General features: G+C 42.8%; 1 protein-coding gene across 6 annotated transcripts in view; it reads left to right on the forward strand.

The window, feature by feature from the left end:
- CPNE4 (copine 4) overlaps window positions 1–24,819 on the forward strand; it is an 879,187-nt gene that overhangs the window by 728,352 nt on the left and 126,016 nt on the right. For all 6 annotated transcript variants that reach the window (XM_033930001.1, XM_033929997.1, XM_033929998.1 and 3 more), the window contains 2 exons: window positions 4,483–4,542; window positions 19,939–20,072. In XM_033930001.1, coding sequence (XP_033785892.1) covers window positions 4,483–4,542; window positions 19,939–20,072 — 194 coding nt within the window. The remainder of the gene's footprint in view (window positions 1–4,482; window positions 4,543–19,938; window positions 20,073–24,819) is intronic.

Here is a 24,819-nt window from a genome sequence, read left to right on the forward strand (position 1 = left end):
TTGTAGAATCCACTGGTCAAATAGCATGTTTTGCCAAGATGATAAGAGCACAAAACACAGTTCATAACATAGCCGGCAAAGCTCACTCTTTCACACATCTTCACACAGGAAGAGAGGCCCAGAGCTGAAAGATGACCTTGGCTGTGAACATACACATCTTGTAAACAAGTCCATAATGCTCCAGAAGAGAAAAGGTGGTTAATGGCCTAAGTCAGGCCTCAAGCCTCCAGAAGGTAAAGCAGGGATATTCCTGCAGTTCCACAATGAATCCTATTGACCTAATGGTCTCAAGCCATGGGACATCTGTTTGCTCTACTTCAAATTGATTCAGACCTCTGTCATTCTCTCCACTGGTGGATGGTTCCTCATAATCTTACTCAAGATCTCCCCTTTTAGCCCCCTGATGTTTGGATGAGGTGCTTATCTAGATGCCCTACACATTCAATGATTATGGTCTCACCATGAACAAACCCTCCATATCAATCTTCTCGAACTATGAGCAATAGTCAACACTCTAAAAACATTCCAGAGCCATCTCCTTCAACTAAGTTGTCATGTTTTATCTGAATAAACAAGGGGGCATAGGTTCTTATCCCCTTTGCATGGAATTGATCCAGATTTGGAATTGGGCAATTGCTCACAGGATTCTTCTCAAAGTGGTTTACTTAACGGTAAAGCAAAATATGTTGATAGACAAACTGGGCAGATTTCTTCAGCCACATGAATGGTCTCTCAGCACAACCATTTTATATCAGATTTTTTCCACATGGGGGACACTGGACATAGATCACTTCCTCCCACAACAACAAATTTCCACAATTCTGCTCTAGACTCTAGACCTCCAGTCACATTGTGTCAAATGTCTTCCTCATTCATTGAGGGGGGACAGATTCATCACGCATTTTCCTTCATTTACCTCTACTCAAACCACCAAGATCGAGGCATCATGATCCTCATAGCACCTCATTGGTCAGGATTAGGTTTGGTTTCCACTCCTCCTAAAGCTTTTGTCTAAGAAACTGTGCAGAACTAGAAATCCCTTCTTCATCTGAACCCTTATTAGCACTAACAGCATGGTTTCTTTCAAGCAAGTAAATGCTTTCTGCTTCTCGACTGCGGTATCTGGTATCATTGAAGTGTCCAGAAATCCTCTGACTCAGCACTTTTACCACTTCAAATGGACCTGGTGTACATTGAATTCTCTGAAACTGGTCATATGTCCACTTCTATCCACACTGGACTACCTTCTCCACCTCTCCAACTCAGATCTAAAAACCAATTCAGTTCAAGTATATCTCAGTGCTATCGGTGCATTTCATTCTCCCTTGGACAAGAAACTTCTAGCTGTTCTTCCCTTGGTAACCCATTTCATGAAAGAACTATTCCACACAAAACCACCTGTCAAGCCTCCACCCGTTGCTTGGGATCTTAATGTGGTATTATCTGCTCTTAAGACGTCTCCCTGTGAGCCGCTTACATCTTGCTTTCTCAAATGTCTCACTTAGAAAGATGTTTTCCTCAATGCCCTTATGCTGTGTGAGTGAACTTTAAGCTTTTATGCCAAATTCTCCCTACACAAGATTCTACCAAGACAAACAAACTAGTACTTCGCATTCATCCAAAATTTCTACCCAAGGTCGTCTAGGAATTTCACCTCAACCAATCCATAGTTTTCCAAGTTTTCTTTCCAAAGCCTAATTTGCATCCTAGAGAGGCAGCACTCCACACCATGAACTGTAAACGTATTCTGGCATTCTACCTAGAATGCACTGAACCTCATAGAGGATCCTCCCAGCTCTTTGTGACTTTTGACCCTAACAGACTTGGAGTTCCTGTTTCCAAGAGAACATCTCAATTTGGCTGGCAGAATGTATCTCCTTTGCGTATACTAAGGTTGTGCTGATGTTCCAGAGCTGTATAACAGCCCACAATATCTAAGCTATAGCTGCTTCGATAGCTCATTTCCGCTCTGCATCCACTGAGGACATTTGCAAAGTGGCCACTTGGTCCTCAATCCATAGCTTTACTTCTGTTTGGAATAAAACTCCAGAAGAGACAGTGGGTTTGGACAAGGAGTTCTGTAGAATCTTTTTACCTCCTGAACACCAACTTTCCCTTCAACCTACTTGAGTTTCACCAGGCTCATGTTTATATATCCATTATCCTAATCCAGAATCATGATCCTGGCAACTTCGGTGTCCCATATGTGAGAATGTAATGCCTGCTTGTCCTCAGAGAAAGCAGATACTTACCTGTAGCAGGTGTTCTCTGAGGACAGCAGGCATATATTCACACAACTTGCCCACCTCTCCTAGTTGACTTCTTAGTTCTAATACTGAACTGATGTCCCACTAGCCGACATCAGGCGGGAAGGCACCAGCACACATGTGGTATGGGCACTGCCAGAAAATTTAAAGTGACAGTACACTAGGTGGTGTCTATACCAGGTTCCATGGATGACATCACCAACATGTGATGTCACATGCCTGCTGTTCTCAGAGAACAGCTACTACAGGTAAGTAGCTTTGCTTTATTTTATTATTAATTTGTACTATTTTAGCATAGGTCCCACAATAATAACTGCCCCCCCCAATACTATCAAATATATGCCTATTAAGTTACTGTCCAGTGACAGCTTTACATTAGCCATTGAAGTAGTAATTTTGTAATGTGAGAGCTATGTCAAGGTCCTTCCAGGTACCCATTTTATAAAAACAACATAGAAGCCTATACGCCTCCATAAAGCAGCTCTTAAAACCAGCCTCAAAGCAGCAAATTGAAATGCATAAATCTGTACCTGCTCCAATGGCGTAGTAAGGGGATGCGGGGAGGCAATCCACCCCGGGCGTGGTCTTGCTAAGGGCACGGCACCACTCCTCAAGTTTCAAGTTTAATAAATTCTTTGATTAGATCACTCCCCCCCTCCCTCCGTGCTCCTCTCCTTAATGCGCACATGTGCCCACATCGGCATCGGCGCTCTCTCTGATGTCACTTTCAGGACCTGTGCCTAGGATGTGACGTCAAAGGGCGAGCAGACACCGACGTGGAGAAGTTTAAAAAGGAAAGGGAAGAGGGGGGTGCACATGGCAGGCAGGGCAGTCACCGCCCCAGGCGCCTCTCACTGTTATTACGCCACTGACCTGCTCCACATCTGGTGTGAATGTGCAGGCACTCCTTACATGGACCTGTGTATTTTATAAAGCAGGAAATCCACACGATATAGGAGAAAACAAAAAACTAGATATCGCCAACTTCTAAAAAAAATCAGCAATGACCAAATAGAGCAAAAAGAAGTGGCTTTATAAATTTCTCTATCACTCATACAGACATTCACCAGTGTGTTCACAAACAGTGCTCAGAGTTAGTCAGACCAAACGCCGGAACTTCCCGAACACTTGAAAGGCTGATATTCACTCTTCAGTCATTGCAACTGTTTGGATTTATACATTGCGTTTAACAATTCAAAAAAGATCCACTTTTCTGAAAAAGTAGTGCTGTGATGAAGTCAATATGAATAGTAACTCTGCTTCCACATTGCCAAAACTATACCCCTTGGAGCACACACATCGGTATATGTGATCTCTTAGTGGTGTGTCTTTATATGCACACGAATGGCACTGCAGACTTTTAAAAGGCCTTTTTTTGTGCCTAAACCCAGCAGGTCAACGTTTACAAATTGACTCACTAAGAGGAATAAAAAAATTGCTGGGCTGAAGAACAAGTATAGAGTAGCGCAGAGAAGCACAAAATAGTGTTTATGATATCACTCCTTCAATTCTCTTTTCTCTGGCTTAAGCGACTAGGGGGTACGTTGACTAAAGAATGTTAAATCCTAAATGTGCACTAACAGGAGTACCTCATGACTGTGTTAAAGCATTCTGCAGTAATATACCCATTAGTGTGCAGGAACCCTTGCATTGCGGAACTTTTCTGTGAGAAGGTAGGGCATTGGCATGAAAGCATTATCCAGCTAGTGTGTTATAGGTAATGTGCACTTACTGGATAATGCTGAGTTAATGTATGATCACTGAGAGCAACCTACATAGGAGATGCTAAGTGATCCTGCGTTAATCCCTAGCAGGTACCCTGTACTAGCGACTACATGAGCACACAGGCCTGCATAAAAATACCCTTAACTGGAAATCTAACACTGTTGTTTTTAAAACGAACTAAAATCCACGTTAACTCCAAGGGCTCCTTTTACTAAGGTACGCTAGCGTTTTTAGCACACGCAGGAAATTACCGCGCGCTACACCGCGCACCGCACTTCTAGAACTAACGCCGGCTCAGTGCTGGCGTTAAGGTCTAGTGCGCGGGGCAATGTAGCGCACGCTATTCCGCGCCTTAAAGCCCTAACGCGGCTTAGTAAAAGAAACCCCCAAATCTTAATGCCCTTTAGTACATGTACCCCTAAGTGTGATACTGACATTGCAAAAGATAAAGTAATCGCTTGTTTCTTTGATTTTTGTTTTTTATTTGAAGATCCACAAGATGCATTCTTTCTTAGACTACATCATGGGTGGATGCCAAATCCAGTTTACAGTAAGTAAGATTTGCAAATAATTTACTCTACGAGGAGACTGGGACAGGGAGCAGTGAAAACAATAAGAGCTGGAAATACTAGGAGATTTCGTTTCTTAATCTGTGGTAAGCAGTAATGCCTAAGGTGTGCTTATTGCAGCAAAAAAAAGTGCTTACTGTAGGCCGTGCTGAGGTGTCCCGCGTTAATTTTTGCATGTGCATGCGCTTCTCACATGCTAAAAAGTAAACTTCAGTTTCCAGTGTTAGGGGCAGGTCAGGGGGGAAGAGAGTAGGCGTCGCCTGTGAAAAGAAGTGGATGAGTATTCTAATGGTTAAAGCAGTGTGTCGCCAATTTTTTTAAGGTGTGGCTGAAGGGCACCCAGAAATGCACGGAAGTTGATGCATTGATATCATCATGTCAACATCCGGGCATGTGTGGATGTCTTCCAGCTGTGGCCCTGAGCCTCCTATTACCGCCAGTGTGTATGTGTGTGTGTGTGTGTGTGTGGGGGGGGGTGCTTTAGAAGGAGAGGTGAGGAGAAGGAGCAGAGGCGCCAGCGAGTCGGAGAGCCGCGAGAAGCACGTCCTTTAAGCAGTCAAATGGCGCCAGCGCTTCTCCTCCTCGCCAGCATCTTGCAGCACACCTGGAATCTGCCGAGGCACACAGTTTGCGATACACTGGCCTAATGCCCTGGGCTGAGAACCCGGGGAGCTAAGTTCAATTCTCACCGCAGCTCCTTGTGACACTGGGCAAGTCACTTAACACTCCATTGCCCTAGGTACAGAACTTAGATTAGGAGCTCACTAGGGACAGGAAAAAAGTATCTGCATATAGTATATGTAAACTGCTTTGATTAGGCTTGCCAGATTTCCTCTTTAAAAAAAACCAAAGAAACCTGGCCCTCCCCCATTCTGCCCCCAGCCACACCTCCAGCTCCTCCCTGTTCTGTCCCCAGCCCCGGCCCCGCCTCTTCCCCTTTTCAGCATTTCCCATCAACCCTCCATTACCAGTATTATCCCCCTCTGTGTGCCAATATAGCCTCTTTCAGCATTGCCTCTCTCTGTAAATCCATCTATCCCTCTGTATTCCTATCCTTATAGTTCCTGCTTGCCCCTTCTCTTCTCTTTGTCACTCTTTGACTCAATTTTAAGCTTATCCCCTCTCTTCCTTTGATCCTACACCTGTAGCCAGCATCTTTCCACCCTCCCTCCACTCTGGCCCAGCTCTCTCTCTCCTCACACACTAGTCCTGCATCCCCTTCCCAGTGGCCCTCTTCGGCGACTCGGCAATGGCGGTGATCAAGACAGTCTGCCAGCTTCGGGGCCTTCCCTTTCAAAGTCCTGCCTACTTTGTTTCAACTTCCTGTTTCTGCATAGACAAAACTCGCAGAGGGAAGACCCCGACACTGGCAGCCTGCCTTAATCGCTGCCACCACCGATTTGCCGAAGAGGACCGTGGAGAATGGGGTGAGGTTGTAGGTGGAAGAGAGAGGAAAGAGCTCCAGAGCACAACGCCCACCACAGCTGGGATGATTTCTTTTTCAGTGATACCACCGCCCCCTCCCTCCCCCCAAAATGGCAAAAAACGGACTAAAAAGGCAGATTGAAAAAGTTGCCCAGACGCCCAAGAGGACATGTCTGGGGAAACCCAGACATCTGGTAACCCTATCTGTTCTGGTAACTCTCTGTGACCCACACAAGCCTTGTTTTCTAGCTGGGTGACATAAGAACATAAGAATAGCCTTACTGGGTCAGACCAATGGTCCATCAAGCCTGTCCTCACGGTGGCCAATCCAGGTCACTAGTACCTGGCCAAAACCCAAGGAGTAGCAACATTCCATACAGAATCTCAAAGAATAGCAAGATTCCGGAATCCCAGAGAGTAACAAGATTCTAGAATTCCAAATAGTAGCAACATTCCATGTTACCGATACAGGGCAAGCAATGGCTTCCCCTATGTCTTTATCAATAACAGACTATAATTATTATGTTATTCCTTTCCTTTTTTTCCTGCTTAGAAGCTTTCTCTATTTATTTTATCGTACTGTATTTATCTATACGCTTAGCAGGATAAATGATCACAAAACTGCACATATCTGAACCTGGTGAATAGATTCTATAGCTGCTGGTAATCCTTTCTACTATGTAGCTCCATAAACAGCTTGTGAAATGAGAATGCTGTCCCTAAGAGCTGCAATCTGGGCAGTGATAAGCAGCCCTGAGATAGTAAATAAAATACATCCTAAATGCTTAAAAGCCTGTGGAAGGCTTAAGGCAGGGGTGCCCAATACGTCGATCGCGATCGACCGGTAGATCGCGAAGGTAAAGTGAGTCGATCGCGGAGCCCATCCCGGGCTCCGTGACAGACTTGCGTTGCCTTCACAATCTACCGGGCCAATCAGCCTTCCTCTCCCCGACGTCAATTCTGCCGTCAGAGAGGAAGTTCCAGGCCAGCCAATCGCTGCCTAGTTGGCCCGGAACTTCCTCTCCAACGGCAAAATTGATGTCGGGTAGAGGAATGCTGGTCGGCCCGACGCAGGGAAAGAGGGAGAGCTTGGGGAGGTGGTGGCTTTGGGGCCTGTTCCCCGATGGTGGTGGCAGTTTGGGGGCCTGTTCCCTGATAGCGGTGGCAGTAGCTTAGGGGAGGGCAGGGATAAAGAAAGAAAGAAAGGAGGCAGGCAGGGAGACAGAAGGAAAGAAGGGAAACAGAAATAAAGAAAGGGGGCATGAAGAGAAAAAAAAGAAAGGGAGGCAGGGAGAAAAAGTTGGGAGAGGGAATGAAGTCTGGAGGAGAGGAAGCATACAGGCTAAAAGCATACAGGCTGAAAGAAGGGAAGAAATATTGGATGCACAGTCAGAAGAAGAAAGTGCAACTAGAGACTCATGAAATCACCAGATAACAAAGGTAGGAAAAATGATTTTATTTTCAATTTAGTGATCAAAATGTGTCCGTTTTGAGAATTTATATCTGCTGTCTATATTTTGCACTAAGGCCCCCTTTTACTAAACCACAGTAGCGGATTTTAGCGCAGGGAGCCTATGAGCTTCGAGAGCAGCGCGGGGCATTCAGCACAGCTCCCTGCGCTAAAAACTGCTATCGCGGTTTAGTAATAAAAGAGGGGGGTATATTTGTCTATTTTTGTATGGTTGTTACTGAGGTGACAGTGCATAGAGTCATCTGCATTGACCTCTTTGATAAAACCCCGGAATAGAAATGATAATTAACATTTTCACTGCTTTGTGTTTTTTACAAATTTTATTGTTGGTGGATTATTTTAACTTGGTCATTTTAAAAGTAGCTCGCAAGCCCAAAAAGTGTGGGCACCCGTGGCTTAAGGTGTCCTATTTTCCAAATGGCTTTTTGCTCTACCACTTCAAGCAATTGGACAACTCCCAGCTATTGAATACAAGAAAGCAACAATGGCGGCAATGAAGATTTGCAAATGAACTGCCCGAAGACAATTTTAGCCAGCTATTACTGTAACAGTACAATTCAATTTAAAACACAGAACACCGTAACCCAGCAGTAGAAATTCACAGACAGCTTTTTACCTGAATTTGAATTGTGACTTGTCAGTTGCTAAGGAACATCTGAGTTTTGCACTCTTTGTAGTTTTCAGACAAAAGATCCAAGTCTGCGAGATATGAAAACCCTTACAGTGTTCCCTGGGCTTTGAAAAAGAAGCTGCATCTGTTAACATGATTTTTAGAGCTCATTAATGTAGACCAGGAAACGTAACTGGGGAAGAATGGTTCTGCACATTTTCTCGGTAATATCATGTTAATTGGTTGAGCTGTTAAGAAATATGAGATATAACTTTGAGTGACAGACAGACGTTGGTTAATCCTTATCTGTCACTGAACTCAAAATAAGGAGCTCTTTGAGAGGGTAATGTTCAAAGCCATTTCAGCAGCTAAAGCACTGCTCATAGGATGAAGTTAAGAGGTGATAGGCTCCAGAGTAATCTCAGGAAATACTTTTTTACGGAAGGGGTGGTAGATGCCTGTAACAGTCTCCCGGAAGAGGTGGTGCAATCAGAGACTGTGTCTGAATTAGAGAACTGCACGGGAACGGGGATGACGGGAATCCCGCAGGACCCGCGGGATACCGCAGGTTCCCCCTTCGGGTCGTGGGGATCCCGTGGGGACGCCCCTTTGGGTCACACGGATCCCTTGGGGACCCCCCTCATGGTCTCGGGGATCCTACGGGGTTGGATGCAACTCGAGCTGCGAGGCTTGTCTTCTTTTCTTACCTGCCCTGCATCAGCACACATAGCCGACCGGAAGTCTTCCGCAATGTCAGCGCTGACGTTGGAGGGAGGACTTTGCGTCAGTTACATGCCAGCATGTAGGGCAACGAGCCCTGAACGCTGCACGTGACTGATGCAAAGCCTTCCATCCAACATCAGCGCTGACCACGGGGGAAGGCTTCTGGCCGGCTACGTGCTGCAGAGCAGGCAGGAAATAGAAGATGAGTCTCGCGGCTCGAGCTACCTCTCAGAGAAAGTTGCTGAAAAGTAATTTGCTGGAAGATGAGGGCTGGACACGAACGTGTGAGGCAAACGCAGGACAGAAGGGGGTCGACCGTGGGAGGCAAATGCGGGACAGAAAGGGGTCAAACATTGGAGGCAAACGTGGGACACAAAAGGGGGGAGGGAGTGCGTTTTTGGACACAAGGCATGAACTTGGAAGAGAGGATGGAGGAAGGGAGGGAAAGAAATATTGAGGTGGGGGAGGGAATGGAAAGGGAGAATAGGGTGTGGGTGTGTCAGTGAGAGGGAAAGAGAGATGGTCGTGTACATGGGGAATGGAAGAAAGAATTTTTGGCCATAGGGAGGGAGAGAGGTACAGATGAGAGGAAGAGAAAGATAAGAGGGAGAAATATTGTGGTGGAAAGGGAACAGTGGGACAGATTGAAATGGATGCAAGAGGGAGGAATGTTGGACATAGTGGTGAAGGGAATGGAGGGAGAGATGTGTCGTACTGGAGAGGGGTGATAAAAGGAGAAATGTTGGGCATGGGGCTGATGGGCAGGGGCAAAAAATGCTGCACATGGTCCTGGGGATGAGAGAGGGATAAATGCTGGACCATGGTAGGAGGAACCAATGGACAGCAACAGAAGAATTTACAGAAGATGGGAAAGCGGAAAATAGAAACTGGGACCAACTTTATGGAAAAATAAGTCTACAGACAACAAAAGTAAAAAACGGAATTTATTGACTAAAATGTTAGCTTTGAGAAATGTATATGGCAGATGTCTTTGTATTGCGTTCAAAAGAAAAGGAAATGCATTTCTGGTTTTATTTCTACAGTGTTGAAGTACTTGATGACCCTTGCTGTGGCTGGTGGGGATCCCCAAGCACCACCAGCAGAGGACCTCCTCTAGAGATGGTCAGAACTCCCCTCCACCAAGCACAGCAGTCGCTGGCAACATCCATGAGCCACTGAGGTGCCAGCATCTGTGACTCAGGGACGCTACTGCTGCCTGCCAAGCTTGGCAAAAGGGACCCCCAGCCAACTGCTGAGGAAGTCCTCAGCTGACAGCTTGGGGGTTCTCATCAGCTGAGTATTTATATTTACATTAGAGGCTCTGGTAGAAACCTGTTTACAAAGTATGTATTCTTCCCAATTAATATTTCCAAATTAATAAAGTGTCTTTGCTTATTTATAAATGGGTCTCTACCAGAGCCTTTAATTCAGTAGCATAATTAAATGAAATAACTATTTCTGAAGTTCATAGGAACGAGCAGGGACGGAGGGGGATTCCTCGCGGGGACGGGTAGGGATGGAGGGATTCCTCACGGGGATGGGTGGGATTTTTGTCCCCGTGCAACTCTCTAGTCTGAAGTCAAGAGGGCCTGGGATAGGCACGTGGGATCTCTCAGAGAGAGAAAGAGATAATGGTTACTGTGGATGGGCAGACTAGATGGGCCATTTGGTCTTTATCTGCCGTCATGTTTCTATGTTTACCCAGTAAAATGGAGCTTTAAGAAACAGCCTGCATTAAGTACAGATAAGGCTGTAAGTTAAGGGTGTAAGTTCACCTGCATTTCCAAAGTCAGAGCTGGGCCTGGCTTCCAGTCACATGAATTCTTTTATATTTCAAAAAGATAGGGTTACCAGGCGTCTAGCAAAACCCGGACATGGCCTGTTTTTAGAGGGCTGTCCGGGTTCCCAGATAGACTTTTCAAAACCCACCAGTTTGACCTGAGCTTCATCAGGGCCTTCAACAAGCATGCACGGATGACATCACATGCATTCGTGCATGCTGTAAGCCCTCCAAATGCAGCCGAGAGGTTGGGAAAAATGAGATGAGGCTTTTGTGGGGGCAGGACTGGAGGCGGAATGAGGCAGGACCATGCGCCTGGGTTTGCCCTTCGTAAAATATGGCAACCCTACAAAAGGAGAAATATATTATTATCTTAGAAATATGATGCACACATTTGTGCACAGGGCAGGATTAACCAATAGGCGAAGTAGGCACATGCTTAGGGCCCGAAATGGTCAGGGGGCCTGATGAAGGAGGGCATCAACATTGTTTTTTCCAAACGGTGAAGGGTCCCTCCAGCATCGATCGGAAACGCGGGCCCCACCCCAATCGTTAACGCAGCCCCCCCCCCATCGACGAAAAGTAAGACAAGCAAGCAACACGGGTAAAAAGGCAACGGGAACTGTAATTGTGCAAGCGGTGCTGTTTGCCCAAAGCTTCCCTCTGATGCAGCTTCCTGTTTACACCTGGACGCATGGTGGGGCGGGGCAGGGGGGCCCAGTGTACTTGTGTGCCTAGGGGCCCTCGACGAATTAATCCTGCTCTGTTTGGGCACATAGTTTTTCAGGGGAGGGGACAGTTTTCAAAGTGGAAATAAATACATACGTTTGCTTTGAAAAATCTGGCAAGAGTTTGCAGAGCGGAAAACAGAAATGTGCTTGTCCCCAATCCAAAGCAGTTATAAAATTACCCCCTCAGTGCTACCACCAAGAACTGGTCTGCTTTTACTGTAAGTCTGTTTAATGTGAAATGGGATTGTTGTGTTGCATTGTGTTGGCCCTTTTACCAAGCTGTAATAAACACTGCCTGCTTAAAGTGGCGTATTACAGGGTGTGCTGAGCTGTCCAGCAATGCTTTTGCCATGCTTTTGCCAAAAACATAAAAATACTCGGTATCACCCTAGACACTCATCTAACTATGACTGACCACACAAACTCACTAGTGAAAAAATGTTTTTTACACGCTATGGAAACTAAGGACCATAAAAAAATACTTTGACCCAACTTCATTCAGGTTGCTGGTACAGGCACTGATCCTATCCATTCTTGACTACTGCAACATCATCTACCTGGGCATCCCACAAAAAACAATTAAAAAACTGAGATTAATACAAAACACCGCCGTTCGCCTAATTTTCGGATTAAGAAAAAACGATCACATCAGCCCCTACTATAAAAAACTGCATTGGCTTCCAATAGAAGCGCGAATACTATTCAAATTTGCTTGCACCTGTTTCAGGCAAGCCTGGGGACTAGCACCTTCATACCTGCAAACTCACTTCATCCTGCACAACCCCACACGAGCAACCAGAAACAAAAACATCTTTGCATACCCAAAGATTACAGGCTGCAGATACAAATCATTCCTGGACAGAACCTTTAAGTTCCAAGCAAGCAGACAGCAAGTTTGGCTGAAAAACTACATAAACAAACCTAATCTGTCTTACAGTGCATTCCATAAATCGATCAAAACTGCCCTATTCGCAAAATTCATTGACTAAAACTGCCCCCTTCCTCACTAGAACTCCCCTCCCCGTAAACGCTTTTTCTTCCTCTCAAGAAGCTCCTCATCTATCCAGATATCCTCTACTCTTAGAAATCCTACTCATATGTAAGCTCTAAAGTATTCAGGTATTCATTACCCATAGAACTCCAATTAGCACGTTAGTTTCCCATTAGACTATTATATTGTATTAGACACATTGCATGGTATTGTATCTAGTCTTATTGTATTGTATTGTATTTAGACTCACTGTATAGTACTGTACTGTACTGTATTGTATTGTATGTAGACTTATTGTTTTGTATTAAGACCTTTTGTTATTCGCTGAATGTCCAGCCTTCTTACAATGTAAACCGCCTAGAAGTCGCCTGACTATGGCGGTATAGAAAAATAAAGTTATTAAAGTTATTATTATGTGCGCGTCCTACCAACTTGTTAAAAAATAAAATGTATATTTCATTGAGGGGGTGTGTCTGGTTGGATGGGGAGTAGGCATGTCTATGCTAATTAGTGCTGCTACATTAACATGCGCTAACTGATCAGCACAGGATTAGTGCGGGAATCCTTATCTCCAGAAAATATGTGGCAGTAAAGGCTCACACACGATTTTTTTTTGTTAATGGGCACATACTAATGGTGACATTAGTACACAATACCTAAAAAACAAGGGAATAACTTTGAACACTACTGGTGCAAAAGGCGTTCACTCAGAAAACAAAGAACAATTCACCACCATACATATTGTCCAAATGTAAATATGTTCATAATGATAAAGTAATAATGTGCTCAGAGGTGATTTAAATGATGAGACCGTCATATGGGTCAAGCCCACCATAAGGTGTCTCCTCTTTCAATCATAGTACATATTGAGATCAGATTAATAATAATCCAACTGTTCTCAATATATGTAACTGCACTTATCTTTATGTAGGTGCTCATGTTTCTTCTTATAGTAACATAGTAAATGACATAAGAACATAAGAATAGCCTTACTGGGTCAGACCAATGGTCCATCAAGCCCAGTAGCCCATTCTGATGGTGGCCAATCCAGGTCACTAGTACCTGGCCAAAACCCAAGGAGTAGCAATAATTCCATGCTACTGATACAGGGCAAGCAGTGGATTCCCCCATGTCTTTCTCAAAAACAGAATATGGACTTTTCCTCCAGGAACTTGTCTAAACCTTTCTTAAAACCAGCTATGCTATCCGCTCTTACCACATCCTCTAGCAACGCGTTCCAGAGCTTAACTATTCTCTGAGTGAAAAAAAATTCCTCCTATTATTTTTAAAAGTATTTCCCTGTAACTTCATCGAGTGTCCCCTAGTCTTTGTAATTTTTGATAGAATGAAAAATCGATTCACTTGTATCCATTCTACTCCACTCAGGATTTTGTAGACTTCAGTCATATCTCCCCTCAGCCATCTCTTATTTCCAAGCTGAAAGCCCTAACCTTTTTAGTCTTTCCTTATATGAGAGGAGTTCCAGTCCCTTTACCATTTTGGTTGCTCTTCTTTGAACCTTTTCTAGCGCCACTTTCTTGAGATAAGGAGACCAGAATTGAACACAATACTCCAGATGAGGTCACACCATGGAGCGATACAGGGGCATTATAACATTATTAGTCTTGTTAACTACCCCTTTTTTAATAATTCCTAGCATCCTGTTTGCTTTTTTGGCCACCACCGCACATTGGGCGGAAGATTTCATCGTATTATCTACGATGATACCCAGATCCCTTTCTTGGGTGCCAATCCCCAAGGTGAACCCTAGCATCCAGTAACTGTGATTCAGGTTATTCTTCCCAATGTGCATCACTTTGCATTTGTCCACGTTAAATTTCATCTGCCATTTAGACGCCCAGTCTTCCAATTTCCTAAGGTCCGCCTGCAATTTTTCACAATCCGCATGCGTTTTAACAACTTTGAACAGTTTATTGTCATCTGCAAATTTAATCACCTCACTTGTCATTCCAATTTCCAGATCATTTATAAATAAGTTAAATAGCACCGGTCCCAGTATAGACCCCTGCGGCACTCTACTATTTACTCTCCTCCATTGAGAAAAATGACCATTTATCTCTACCCTCTGTTTTCTATCTGATAACCAATTCCTAATCCACAACTGAACTTTATCAAAAGCTTTCTGAAAATCTAGATACAATATATCAACCGGCTCACCTTTAGCCACACATTTATTCGCACCTTCAAAGAAGTCAAGCAAATTTGTAAGGCAAGATCTCCCTCGGCTGAACCCCTGCTGACTCCGTCTCATTAAATCATGTTTGTCTACGTGTTCCACAATTTTATTTTTTATAATTGTTTCTACCATTTTGCCCGGCATGGAAGTGAGGCTTACCGGTCTGTAATTTCCTGGATCTCCCCTGGAGCCCTTTTTAAAAATTGGCATAACATTGGCCACCCTCCAATCTTCAGGTACTACGAATGATTTTAGTGGCAGGTTACAGATCACTAACAGCAGGTCAGCAATTTCATGTTTGAGTTCTTTTAGTACCCTGGGATTTATCACTTTTTAACTTGTCAATTTCACTTAGTACATCTTCCAGATTCATCGAGATTTCTTTCAGTTCCTCAGCATCATCACCCTTGAAAACCATTTCCAGTTCAGGTAGATCTCTTACATCTTCTTACGTAAAGACTGAAGCAAAGAATTCATTCAGTCTTTCCGCTATGGCCTCAGCCTCCCTGAGCGCCCCTTTTGCTCCTTGATCATCCAATGGTCCCACAGATTCCCTCACAGGTTTTCTGCTTCTGATGTACCTAAAAAAATTGCTATGAGTTTTTGCCTCTTTTGTAAATTTCTCTTCATATTCTTTCTTAGCTGTCTTTATCAATGCTTTGCATCTAACTTGCCAGTGCTTGTGTTTCTTCCTATTTTCTTCATTCGGATCTTTTTCTCATTCTTTAAAGGATGTTTTTTTGGCTCTAATAGCCTTTTTAACTTCACCTTTTAACCACGCTGGCTCTCGTTTCCTCTTCTTTCCTCCTTTGCTGATACGTGGAATACATCTGGTCTGGAATTCCACGATGGTATTTTTAAATAACATCCACACCTGGTTTACAGTCTTAGCATTTGCAACTGATCCTTTTAGCTTCTTTTTAACCATTTTCCTCATTTTATCATAGTCGCCCTTTCGAAAATTAAATGCCCCTACAGTAGATTTCTTTTGCGATGTTACTTACAACCGCAGATAAAGACCCGAATGGTCCATCTAGTTTGCTCAACCATACACTCTCTATAAATTAATGATTTAATTTAAATTCTTCTTTTTCTTAGATATTTCTGGGACAGAAACCTAAAGCTCTGTCCAGTACTATAATTAGGTTTCATCTACTGGAGTCTCCATCAAAGCTCTCTTTAGCCCATCTAAACCATCCCATCCATCAAAGTCCTCCCCAGCCCAGCCTTAAATGAATGGCCATATACGGGACACTGACTGTGCAAGTCTGCCCTGTAATGGCCTTAGTTCTTCAATATATACCATTATTTTCTGATTAGAGATCCTCTGTGTTCATCCCATGCTTTTTTGAACTCTGTCACCATTTTCCTCTCCACCACCTCTCTCAGGAGAGCATTCCAGGCATCAACCACCCTCTTCATAATGAAGAATTTCCTAACATTACTCTTCAGTGTATTCAAGTAGTTTTACTTGTTTGAGTATGAAAAAAAGTTGTATAAAAAAATTAAAAATTTTTTTGTATCATACATTGTGAGGAAGCGCTGGTTGCTTTAGTATTTTTTTATTGTTTGAAATTGTTGTTAAATATATGTTGTCATGATGATGATTATGTATGTATTTGCTATGACCCGCCTTGGAAAATGTGGGATGAAGGGGCACATATATTCTTTGTAAGTTTTTTTATTCCTGCTTGTGTAAAAGGAACTCCTGAAACAGTTATCATTTTGCCAAGAAACCACAAGGTCTTTTCTTTTTGTGTTCTGAGCTCTGTGTCCTCATTTTGTTCTGTAGTTGACTTGTTTTGATAAGAAACATTTGTTAAAAAAGAAACATTGCTAGACCTTAAACAAGACAGTATTATATGCTATAATGGAAATTTCCCACTATTCCCCCCCCCCTTTATGTTTGCTACCTCTTTCTAGTTGCTTTTATGTATCCTGTTACTAAATATGGTCTTTTCTACAGTCATATGCTGAGAAAACTGACCCATGTGAAATGCTATAAATATGTGTCAGTGCTCTGAATAAAGCACAGTTCTTCAACTGCTGGTCCGCGGACCGGTGTTGGTCCGCAGAAAATTTCTGCCGGTCCACGCAGGGCCGGCGAGATCAAGTCGGCAGTTAAATTTCCTGCCGACTGCGGTTCCTGCTCATTAATGTTCCTCCCAGCCTCAGGCGATTAAGATAGGCTGCCGACGTTGGGGCCTTCCCTCTCTGAGTCTCGCCTGTTCGGAAACAGGAAGTTGAAACAAAATAGGCGGGACTCAGAGAGTGAAGATCCCGACGTCGGCAGCCTATCTTGATCACCGCCTCTGCCGAGTTGCTGAAGAGGGCCGCGGGGAAGTTACAAGTAGAATGGAGAGAGCTGCAGATACAGGTGCAGGTGGAGGGAGATGGTCAGTGTGTGCGAGCAAGATCCTGGGCAGCCTTCACAGTGACTTCCTCCCCTCCCACCAGCTCTCCTACTTGCCAGGGCAGTGATTTACCGGCAACTTCCTGCAGGCAAGTACTGAGAGCTGCTGGAAGGGGAGACAGCCACTGTAGGAGGCAGGGAAGCTGCTGTATAAAGGGAGAGCTGTTACTGGGCTTGGAGAGAGTTAGAAGGAGAGATGCTGCTGGGAGGGGAGGAGGGAAAGGGATGGGAAGAGAAGAGAGTTAATGTTGGATAGAGGGAGGAGGGAAGGGAGAAGAAGGAGAGATGCTGCTGGAAGGGGATGAGGGAAAGGGATGGGAAGAGAGTTAATGTTGGATAGAGGGAGGAGGGAAGGGAGAAGAAGAAGAGATGCTGCTGGGAGGGGAGGAGGGAAAGGGATGGGAAGAGAGTTAATGTTGGATAGAGGTAGGAGGGAAGGGAGAAGGAAAAAAAAGGAAGGAGGGAAGGGAGAAAGAAAAAAGGAAGGAAACAGCTGGCAGGGAGATTACAGGAGGGGAAGGGGGTCAGGGTGGAATGGAGAGATCAGATGAGGGAAAGGGGAGAGAGAGGAATGAGAAAGTAGAGAGACATTGATGCTGGAAAGGGGTCAACAGAGAAATGAAATAGGGATAAAGATGCTAGATCTGGTGTAGGAGAGATAAAAATGAAGAAGGCAGTGAAGCTGGAATGAATGATGTAAAAAGGAGAGAGGAGGAACAGGCTGGATGGACAGGAAAGAGGGGCATAGAAAGAAGTCAGATACATATGGAAGGGGGAGAGGGCAGACATTGGATGGAACGGGCAGATGCTGGAAGGAAAAGAGTGAAAAGAAGATGAAAGCAGAAACCAGAGACAACAAAAGGTAGAAAAAAATAATTGTATTTCTATTTTGTCATTAGAATATATCAGATTTGAAATATATATCCTGCTAGAGACATAACTGGGGACTGCAGTATTGTTAGCATAATATTTCTATGTAGCATTCTATAATAACTTGGCTTGTTCAGTTTTCTTGATAGTAGAGGGGATATATGTGAAGGGGAGGGGAGACAGGGGTTTTGCTGGTCCATGCTCTGTATATTTGTATTTATAAAATCACAATTGTTCAGAATATTATTTATTTTTATACTTTAATAAAATACGTTCAATATAAAATCATAATTGCGGCTTGTGCAGATGGGATCAGATGGTTTGCGGGGACCGAGCTCGCGGAGATGGGGCGTAAACGGGGTTTTTTAATTTTAGTCCTAGTAGTTTGCTGGTCCACAAAATAATTCTTTTATTTCTGCCGGTCCACGGGTGTAAAAAGGTTGAAGAACACTGGAATAAAGGACACATTTCTTTGGCCATACAACTGCATGTGTGATTTCTTTCTAAAGAGGTGTCCCCAGATGCATCTGTAGTGAGGACAGCAGAACGAGGCTAATGCAAATTGGGACCTGGTCGTTTCACAGGATACAAATAAATTAATTATAAACACTTTCTTTTAGGAAGAAACTGTAAGGTTTTTTAGGATTGCAGTTGGTGATATTAATGTCCAATCAAACAAAAAAACAGGGATGAAAAGACATTTCTACTTGGGATTCATATTCCAAAACCAGCATTTATTCATAGAAGAATGCAACACACTCCAACTAGGAACCAACATGGCCAGTGTTTCGGCATCCAAGATGCCCTTCTCAGGGGTCTAATGTTGTACCTTTTAGGATAAGCTGGAGACTGTGGAGTATTGGCTGATTTCCTTCGGTACGATTAGACAGAATAATAACTCCTTGGCATGCAGCTGTTACTAACCACTTAGTGGAGTGTTCTTCAATGCAAGGCCCCAGGGACTAATCGTGGCCCCCAGAGACCTCTGTGGAGGTCCAGAATGTCTGTTTTATTCTGCAACTCTGCCTTTCTACCCAGACTTTGGACAGAAAGAGGAAAGTGGATTGGGATAAAAGAACCACATATAGTAGTAAATGACAGCAGATAAAGACCTGAATGGTCCCTCCAGTCTGCCCATAAGTTATACCCATTAAAAAATACTTGATTAGATTAACTTGTTTCTTCTTTGATATTTCTGGGTCATAGACTGTAAAGTCTGGAATTGACCTAGGTTCCAACTGCTGAAGTTGGCATCTAAGCTTACTCTGGCCTATCCAACCATCCTGTTGTTTGTAGGATATATATACTGTAAAGTCTGGCCAGTAACATCCTCATGTTCCAAGTTAGTGGAGTTCTCATTGATGCTCACCCCAGCCCATCCTACACGGAATAACTATATATGGGACACAGACCGTGCAAGTCTGTCCAATACCGGCCATGAAAGACTTGGCATTTCTCACTAGGTGTGCATTTGGAAATGCTCACAACTATGAGGATAACCCCGGGCCCCCGTGACATTTGAACAGGGACTGGTAGGGATAGAAGTCACTAATACATACATACACACTGGTCAGGACCCACATGGGAAGATATTTGGCGACTCTTCTTCAGCTCATTAAAATCCAAAATGGCCCCAGCTTAAAAGTTAATGAACATATAAGGACATAATAGTTGCAATACTGGGACAGACCAAACGTCAATCAAGCCCAGTATCCTGTTTAATTATTTCACTAGTTATTCCCATTTCTAGATCATTGGCTTAGTGGAAGCATCTTTTCATCCCTGCCTTGTTGTTTGATTGGATTTGAATCTATGTGGGGATTATTTTCTGTTTATGTTTGTGTGATATGTAATGCCCATCACTGGGGTAGGAGGACTGAAAAAAATGATATTATACTTATTAATGTGATTTGGTATTGTTGGTGGCTGGCTGATTGGATTTTTTGCTATAAAAGTTCTTATGCTCTAATTTGTTTATTATGTGTATACAAACCACCATGGATGATTGCCAAACATTTTAAAATAAATAAAATGCTCAAAATGATTTACAGCTGATCTAATCTATTATAATCAAATACTCAGTAAGTTGAGCCAAATGTTATTATAGTTAACATTTTGTGCTCAAAAATAACTGGTCAATAAGCACTTCTTCTTGTTCTTTTCTAGGTAGCTATAGATTTTACAGCATCAAATGGAGATCCCCGAAACAGTTGCTCCCTTCATTACATCCATCCTTACCAGCCCAATGAGTACCTGAAAGCGCTAGTAGCTGTTGGTGAGATATGCCAGGACTATGACAGGTAAAATGTTTGCGTCTGTTTCTCTAATCAACCCTCAGGAAGCTTCTGATACTTTAGTTTCCTATAGAATAATGATTCTGCTAAACATTCAGGAGGATTTCTCCTCATCCAGAATCAGAAGAATCCTCTTGAAATTTTGTAGATGTATTGCGGTTCTACATTCATTCAGCCACCTTATAGATTTTTTTTGTGTGTGTGTGTGTGTTCTGAATTTTTTTTTTTTTTTTTTAATTCTTTATTCGATTTTCAAACTTCAAAAGTGCATTACACAAATATATTATATTTAATTGATCAACAAAAGCACATTCAACTCAAATATGCATAACCCATTTTCTCCCACCCAATGCATACTCTAGAGTTCCCCAATGTATAGAACAACAAAGAGGTCATTCTAGAAGTGTCTCCATGTGATATAGCATTATTAACATATGTAGCTTGACTACACATGCAAATGGTGATTTTTTAAATTTTTTTTTTTAGACAGCTGCTACCGTGTTTCCCCGAAAATAAGACACTGTCATATTAATTTTGGGCTCAAAAAATGCACTAGGTCTTATTTTCGGCGAAACACGTTATCCAGTTTACTCCTGAGTCTCCCCTTTTACCTTATTCTAATGCCCCTCATTCCAGAACTTCCTTTTTAACTGAAGGATGCCTCACTCCTGTGCATTTATATCAGAGGTATTCAATCATCCCCTTGTGCCTTTATTCCTACATATACATACCAGTACCCCTCCCTCCCATCCACCCCCCTGTGCCGCAACCCCCCTCCCCACTGACCCTTCCATCTTTCCCTCCCATCTGAACCCCACCGACCGCAAGCCTGAAATACCTTCTTGCAAACGGCAGCAGCATTCTAGACAGGCTGCTTAGCGGCCTTCTCCTGCCAGGGCGTTCCGTGTGCCGTGTTGCTGATGACATCATCAGTGATGTGGCAGAGGGATGTACCAAGCTTTGAGAGATGTACCAAACTTGAGGAGATGTACCAAACTTTGAGGAGGCAAAGCTGCCAATGGACACACTGGGGAGCAGTGGTCAGGTCAGAGTAAAAGAATTCATGAAATTGTTCCTTTTGAAATTGCAAGGAAAGTTTGTTTGCTGCTCAGAAAAGCATCACGGCTTTTAAGCCTATTACGCCCTAATGCACAAGGGAGGGGGGTTGGGAGTGAGCTTCTGATATTATTCAGTCTTGGTGGGTAGGAATAAACCTAAAGTTTTTCAGGCCACTCCATCAATCCCAACCTGAGTGTTTTATAGCCAATAACACTTTAGGCATTATAAGGCTGGATGTGTAAAAGTGAGGTAATGAGCATTTCAGGAACAGGTGCAGTATAAAGTCCTCAAGCAGAAGATAAAGTTAGTGGCATAGGAAGGGTGAGCAGCGCACTGGGCTGTGGTGCCCCTCCCCCGCCGCCCACTTCCCTTTCCCCATACCTTTTTAACTTCTCCGGCATGAGCTGCATGCCCATGTTTGTGTCTGCTCATCCTCTGACGTCACTTCCTAGGCGCAGGTCCCAGAAGTGATGTCAGAGTGCCGATGCCGACGCAGGTAGTAACCTCACTCCAGGGAAGTAAAAAAGATACGAAGAAAGGCAAGGGGTGCATGCAGCATGGAGAGGAGTGGGGGGTGCAGAGAGGAGGAGGGGTTCCGTGCCCTTATGCCCCCCCATGTCTGGCATATGTTCTCTGTATCTTCCTTCCATCCCGCTTCCCAACTTACATTTTTGTGCCACCAGGTGTAGATTCACATAATTTCAAAACAATGGTGACAAGTCCCAGACAGGTATAACTACAATATGAGAAAGGACTTGAAATCACTTAGTGTGAACACTGTAGCCCTCAGATACCTGTGCTGCACAGTGGTCCAAAGGAACACACCGAAACGCAGATTTTATCAGGTTGGCACGTTCTCTTTCATCGGGCTAACAGTGTGTTTTTTTAATATTTTTTAACTGCACTTTTTTAATTTAAACTTTATATTGAACGTTTTGTGCTCAACTTATAGTGATAGCAAACAAAAAACCACAAAGTGAAAAACTCTTGACACTTATCTTTTGAAGTTTGAAAGATTGTTTGCTGAGCAAAGTAGCTTTGGCTTGAGCTAATGGCCCAACGGGACCCGTTTCGCCTAGTATGGCTTCTTCAGGGGTCAAATATCGTCAAGCTGCCAAAATGAAAAAGTGTCTTATTAAAAGTTATACATACGAATGTTTTAAAAGACTAAGTCTTAAAAATTCTCAGCGGTACTCACCGTGTATAGCGTAATCCGCCTTTGCAGATTTAAAAATGGCGTCGGCACGCTGCCGTTTCTGCGCATGTGTTAAATACACAAAGTATGTCTACGTCATACTATGATATCCTATTTTAACGTCATACTTTGATATCATATAGAAACCCAGTTTAACAAACTAAATGGACTAAATGAAATTAAGATGTTGTCAATGAATAAAGATGTTCTGAAAAAATGTTCAGAAAAAAGCATGCCAATCTATAGAACTATTTAAACCAGCCGGTTTCAAAGTTTTAAGATTGAAAATCCATTTACATTCTTTTTGATGGAGCAATTTTTGTCTATTGCCCCCTCGTGTAAGATGGTCAATTTTGTCGATACAGAAACTTTTTAAATCTTCAAAAACGTGTCCTGCTTGTGTGCAGTGTTCAACGAGGGGTGCAGATAATCTTTTATGTTTTAAATTAGATTTATGTTCCGAAAGTCTTGTTTTAAAAGCTCTGGTGGACATTCCCACGTACCACATTCTGCATGGACATATTATTGTATAAATAATATGGTCAGAATTGCAAGTAAGAAAATGTTGTATTTTATGCACTTTGCCTGTATTTGGATTTGTGAATTGTTTTGTAGAGACGACAGAGTCACAAAAGCTGCATTTGCCACATTTAAAGAATCCTTGTGGTAACAGCTTTGAAGTGGATGAACTTTTTTGTGCAATTGCTGCTGGAGAAAGTATGTCTTTTAAATTTTGTTCTCTAGAAAAAGCTATTCTCAAATCTGTTTCTTGAAACAGTGGATGTGATTGTACGATTTTCCAATTAGTTCTCAAAATCGCTGCTGGAATATTACCATGTGCTGAATAGCGTAAAGTGCATGTTTGTATGTCGTCTTGTTCTGTTTGATTTTTTAAAGGGGTATTACCCAAAAGCATGTCACGATCGTAATACCTGGCTCTTTTTTGTGCATTTTTCAAAACTTGCACTGGATATCCTCGTTGGCTCAGTTTTAATTTTAACTTTTTAGACTGAATTTTAAAATTCTTTAATGAAGAACAATTTCTTCTTATTCTAAGGAATTGCGAGAAGGAAAAATTTACCATTTCTAGAGAACAAAATTTAAAAGACATACTTTCTCCAGCAGCAATTGCACAAAAAAGTTCATCCACTTCAAAGCTGTTACCACAAGGATTCTTTAAATGTGGCAAATGCAGCTTTTGTGACTCTGTCGTCTCTACAAAACAATTCACAAATCCAAATACAGGCAAAGTGCATAAAATACAACATTTTCTTACTTGCAATTCTGACCATATTATTTATACAATAATATGTCCATGCAGAATGTGGTACGTGGGAATGTCCACCAGAGCTTTTAAAACAAGACTTTCGGAACATAAATCTAATTTAAAACATAAAAGATTATCTGCACCCCTCGTTGAACACTGCACACAAGTAGGACACGTTTTTGAAGATTTAAAAAGTTTCTGTATCGACAAAATTGACCATCTTACACGAGGGGGCAATAGACAAAAATTGCTCCATCAAAAAGAATGTAAATGGATTTTCAATCTTAAAACTTTGAAACCGGCTGGTTTAAATAGTTCTATAGATTGGCATGCTTTTTTCTGAACATTTTTTCAGAACATCTTTATTCATTGACAACATCTTAATTTCATTTAGTCCATTTAGTTTGTTAAACTGGGTTTCTATATGATATCAAAGTATGACGTTAAAATAGGATATCATAGTATGACGTAGACATACTTTGTGTATTTAACACATGCGCAGAAACGGCAGCGTGCCGACGCCATTTTTAAATCTGCAAAGGCGGATTACGCTATACACGGTGAGTACCGCTGAGAATTTTTAAGACTTAGTCTTTTAAAACATTCGTATGTATAACTTTTAATAAGACACTTTTTCATTTTGGCAGCTTGACGATATTTGACCCCTGAAGAAGCCATACTAGGCGAAACGGGTCCCGTTGGGCCATTAGCTCAAGCCAAAGCTACTTTGCTCAGCAAACAATCTTTCAAACTTCAAAAGATAAGTGTCAAGAGTTTTTCACTTTGTGGTTTTTTGTTTGCTATCACTATAAGTTGAGCACAAAACGTTCAATATAAAGTTTAAATTAAAAAAGTGCAGTTAAAAAATATTAAAAAAAACACACTGTTAGCCCGATGAAAGAGAACGTGCCAACCTGATAAAATCTGCGTTTCGGTGTGTTCCTTTGGACCACTGTGCAGCACAGGTATCTGAGGGCTACAGTGTTCACACTAAGTGATTTCAAGTCCTTTCTCATATTGTAGATTCACATAAGCCAGCTCTGGGGCTTTCCTTCTGCCATGTCTCACTCTAGCGTAAACATGAAGTTGCATCAGAGAGGGCGGGATGTGGCAAAAATAAGGCCCCAGAGCCAGCCTATGTGAATTACTACTCAGCAGCATGAAAATGGGGAGTGGGGTCGAAGGAAGATGCAGAGATCATATTCCAGACCCCTCCCCCCAGAGGGGGAAGG

This window comes from Geotrypetes seraphini, chromosome 2 (genome assembly GCF_902459505.1).
Source record: "Geotrypetes seraphini chromosome 2, aGeoSer1.1, whole genome shotgun sequence".
Taxonomy (NCBI): Eukaryota; Metazoa; Chordata; class Amphibia; order Gymnophiona; family Dermophiidae; genus Geotrypetes; species Geotrypetes seraphini.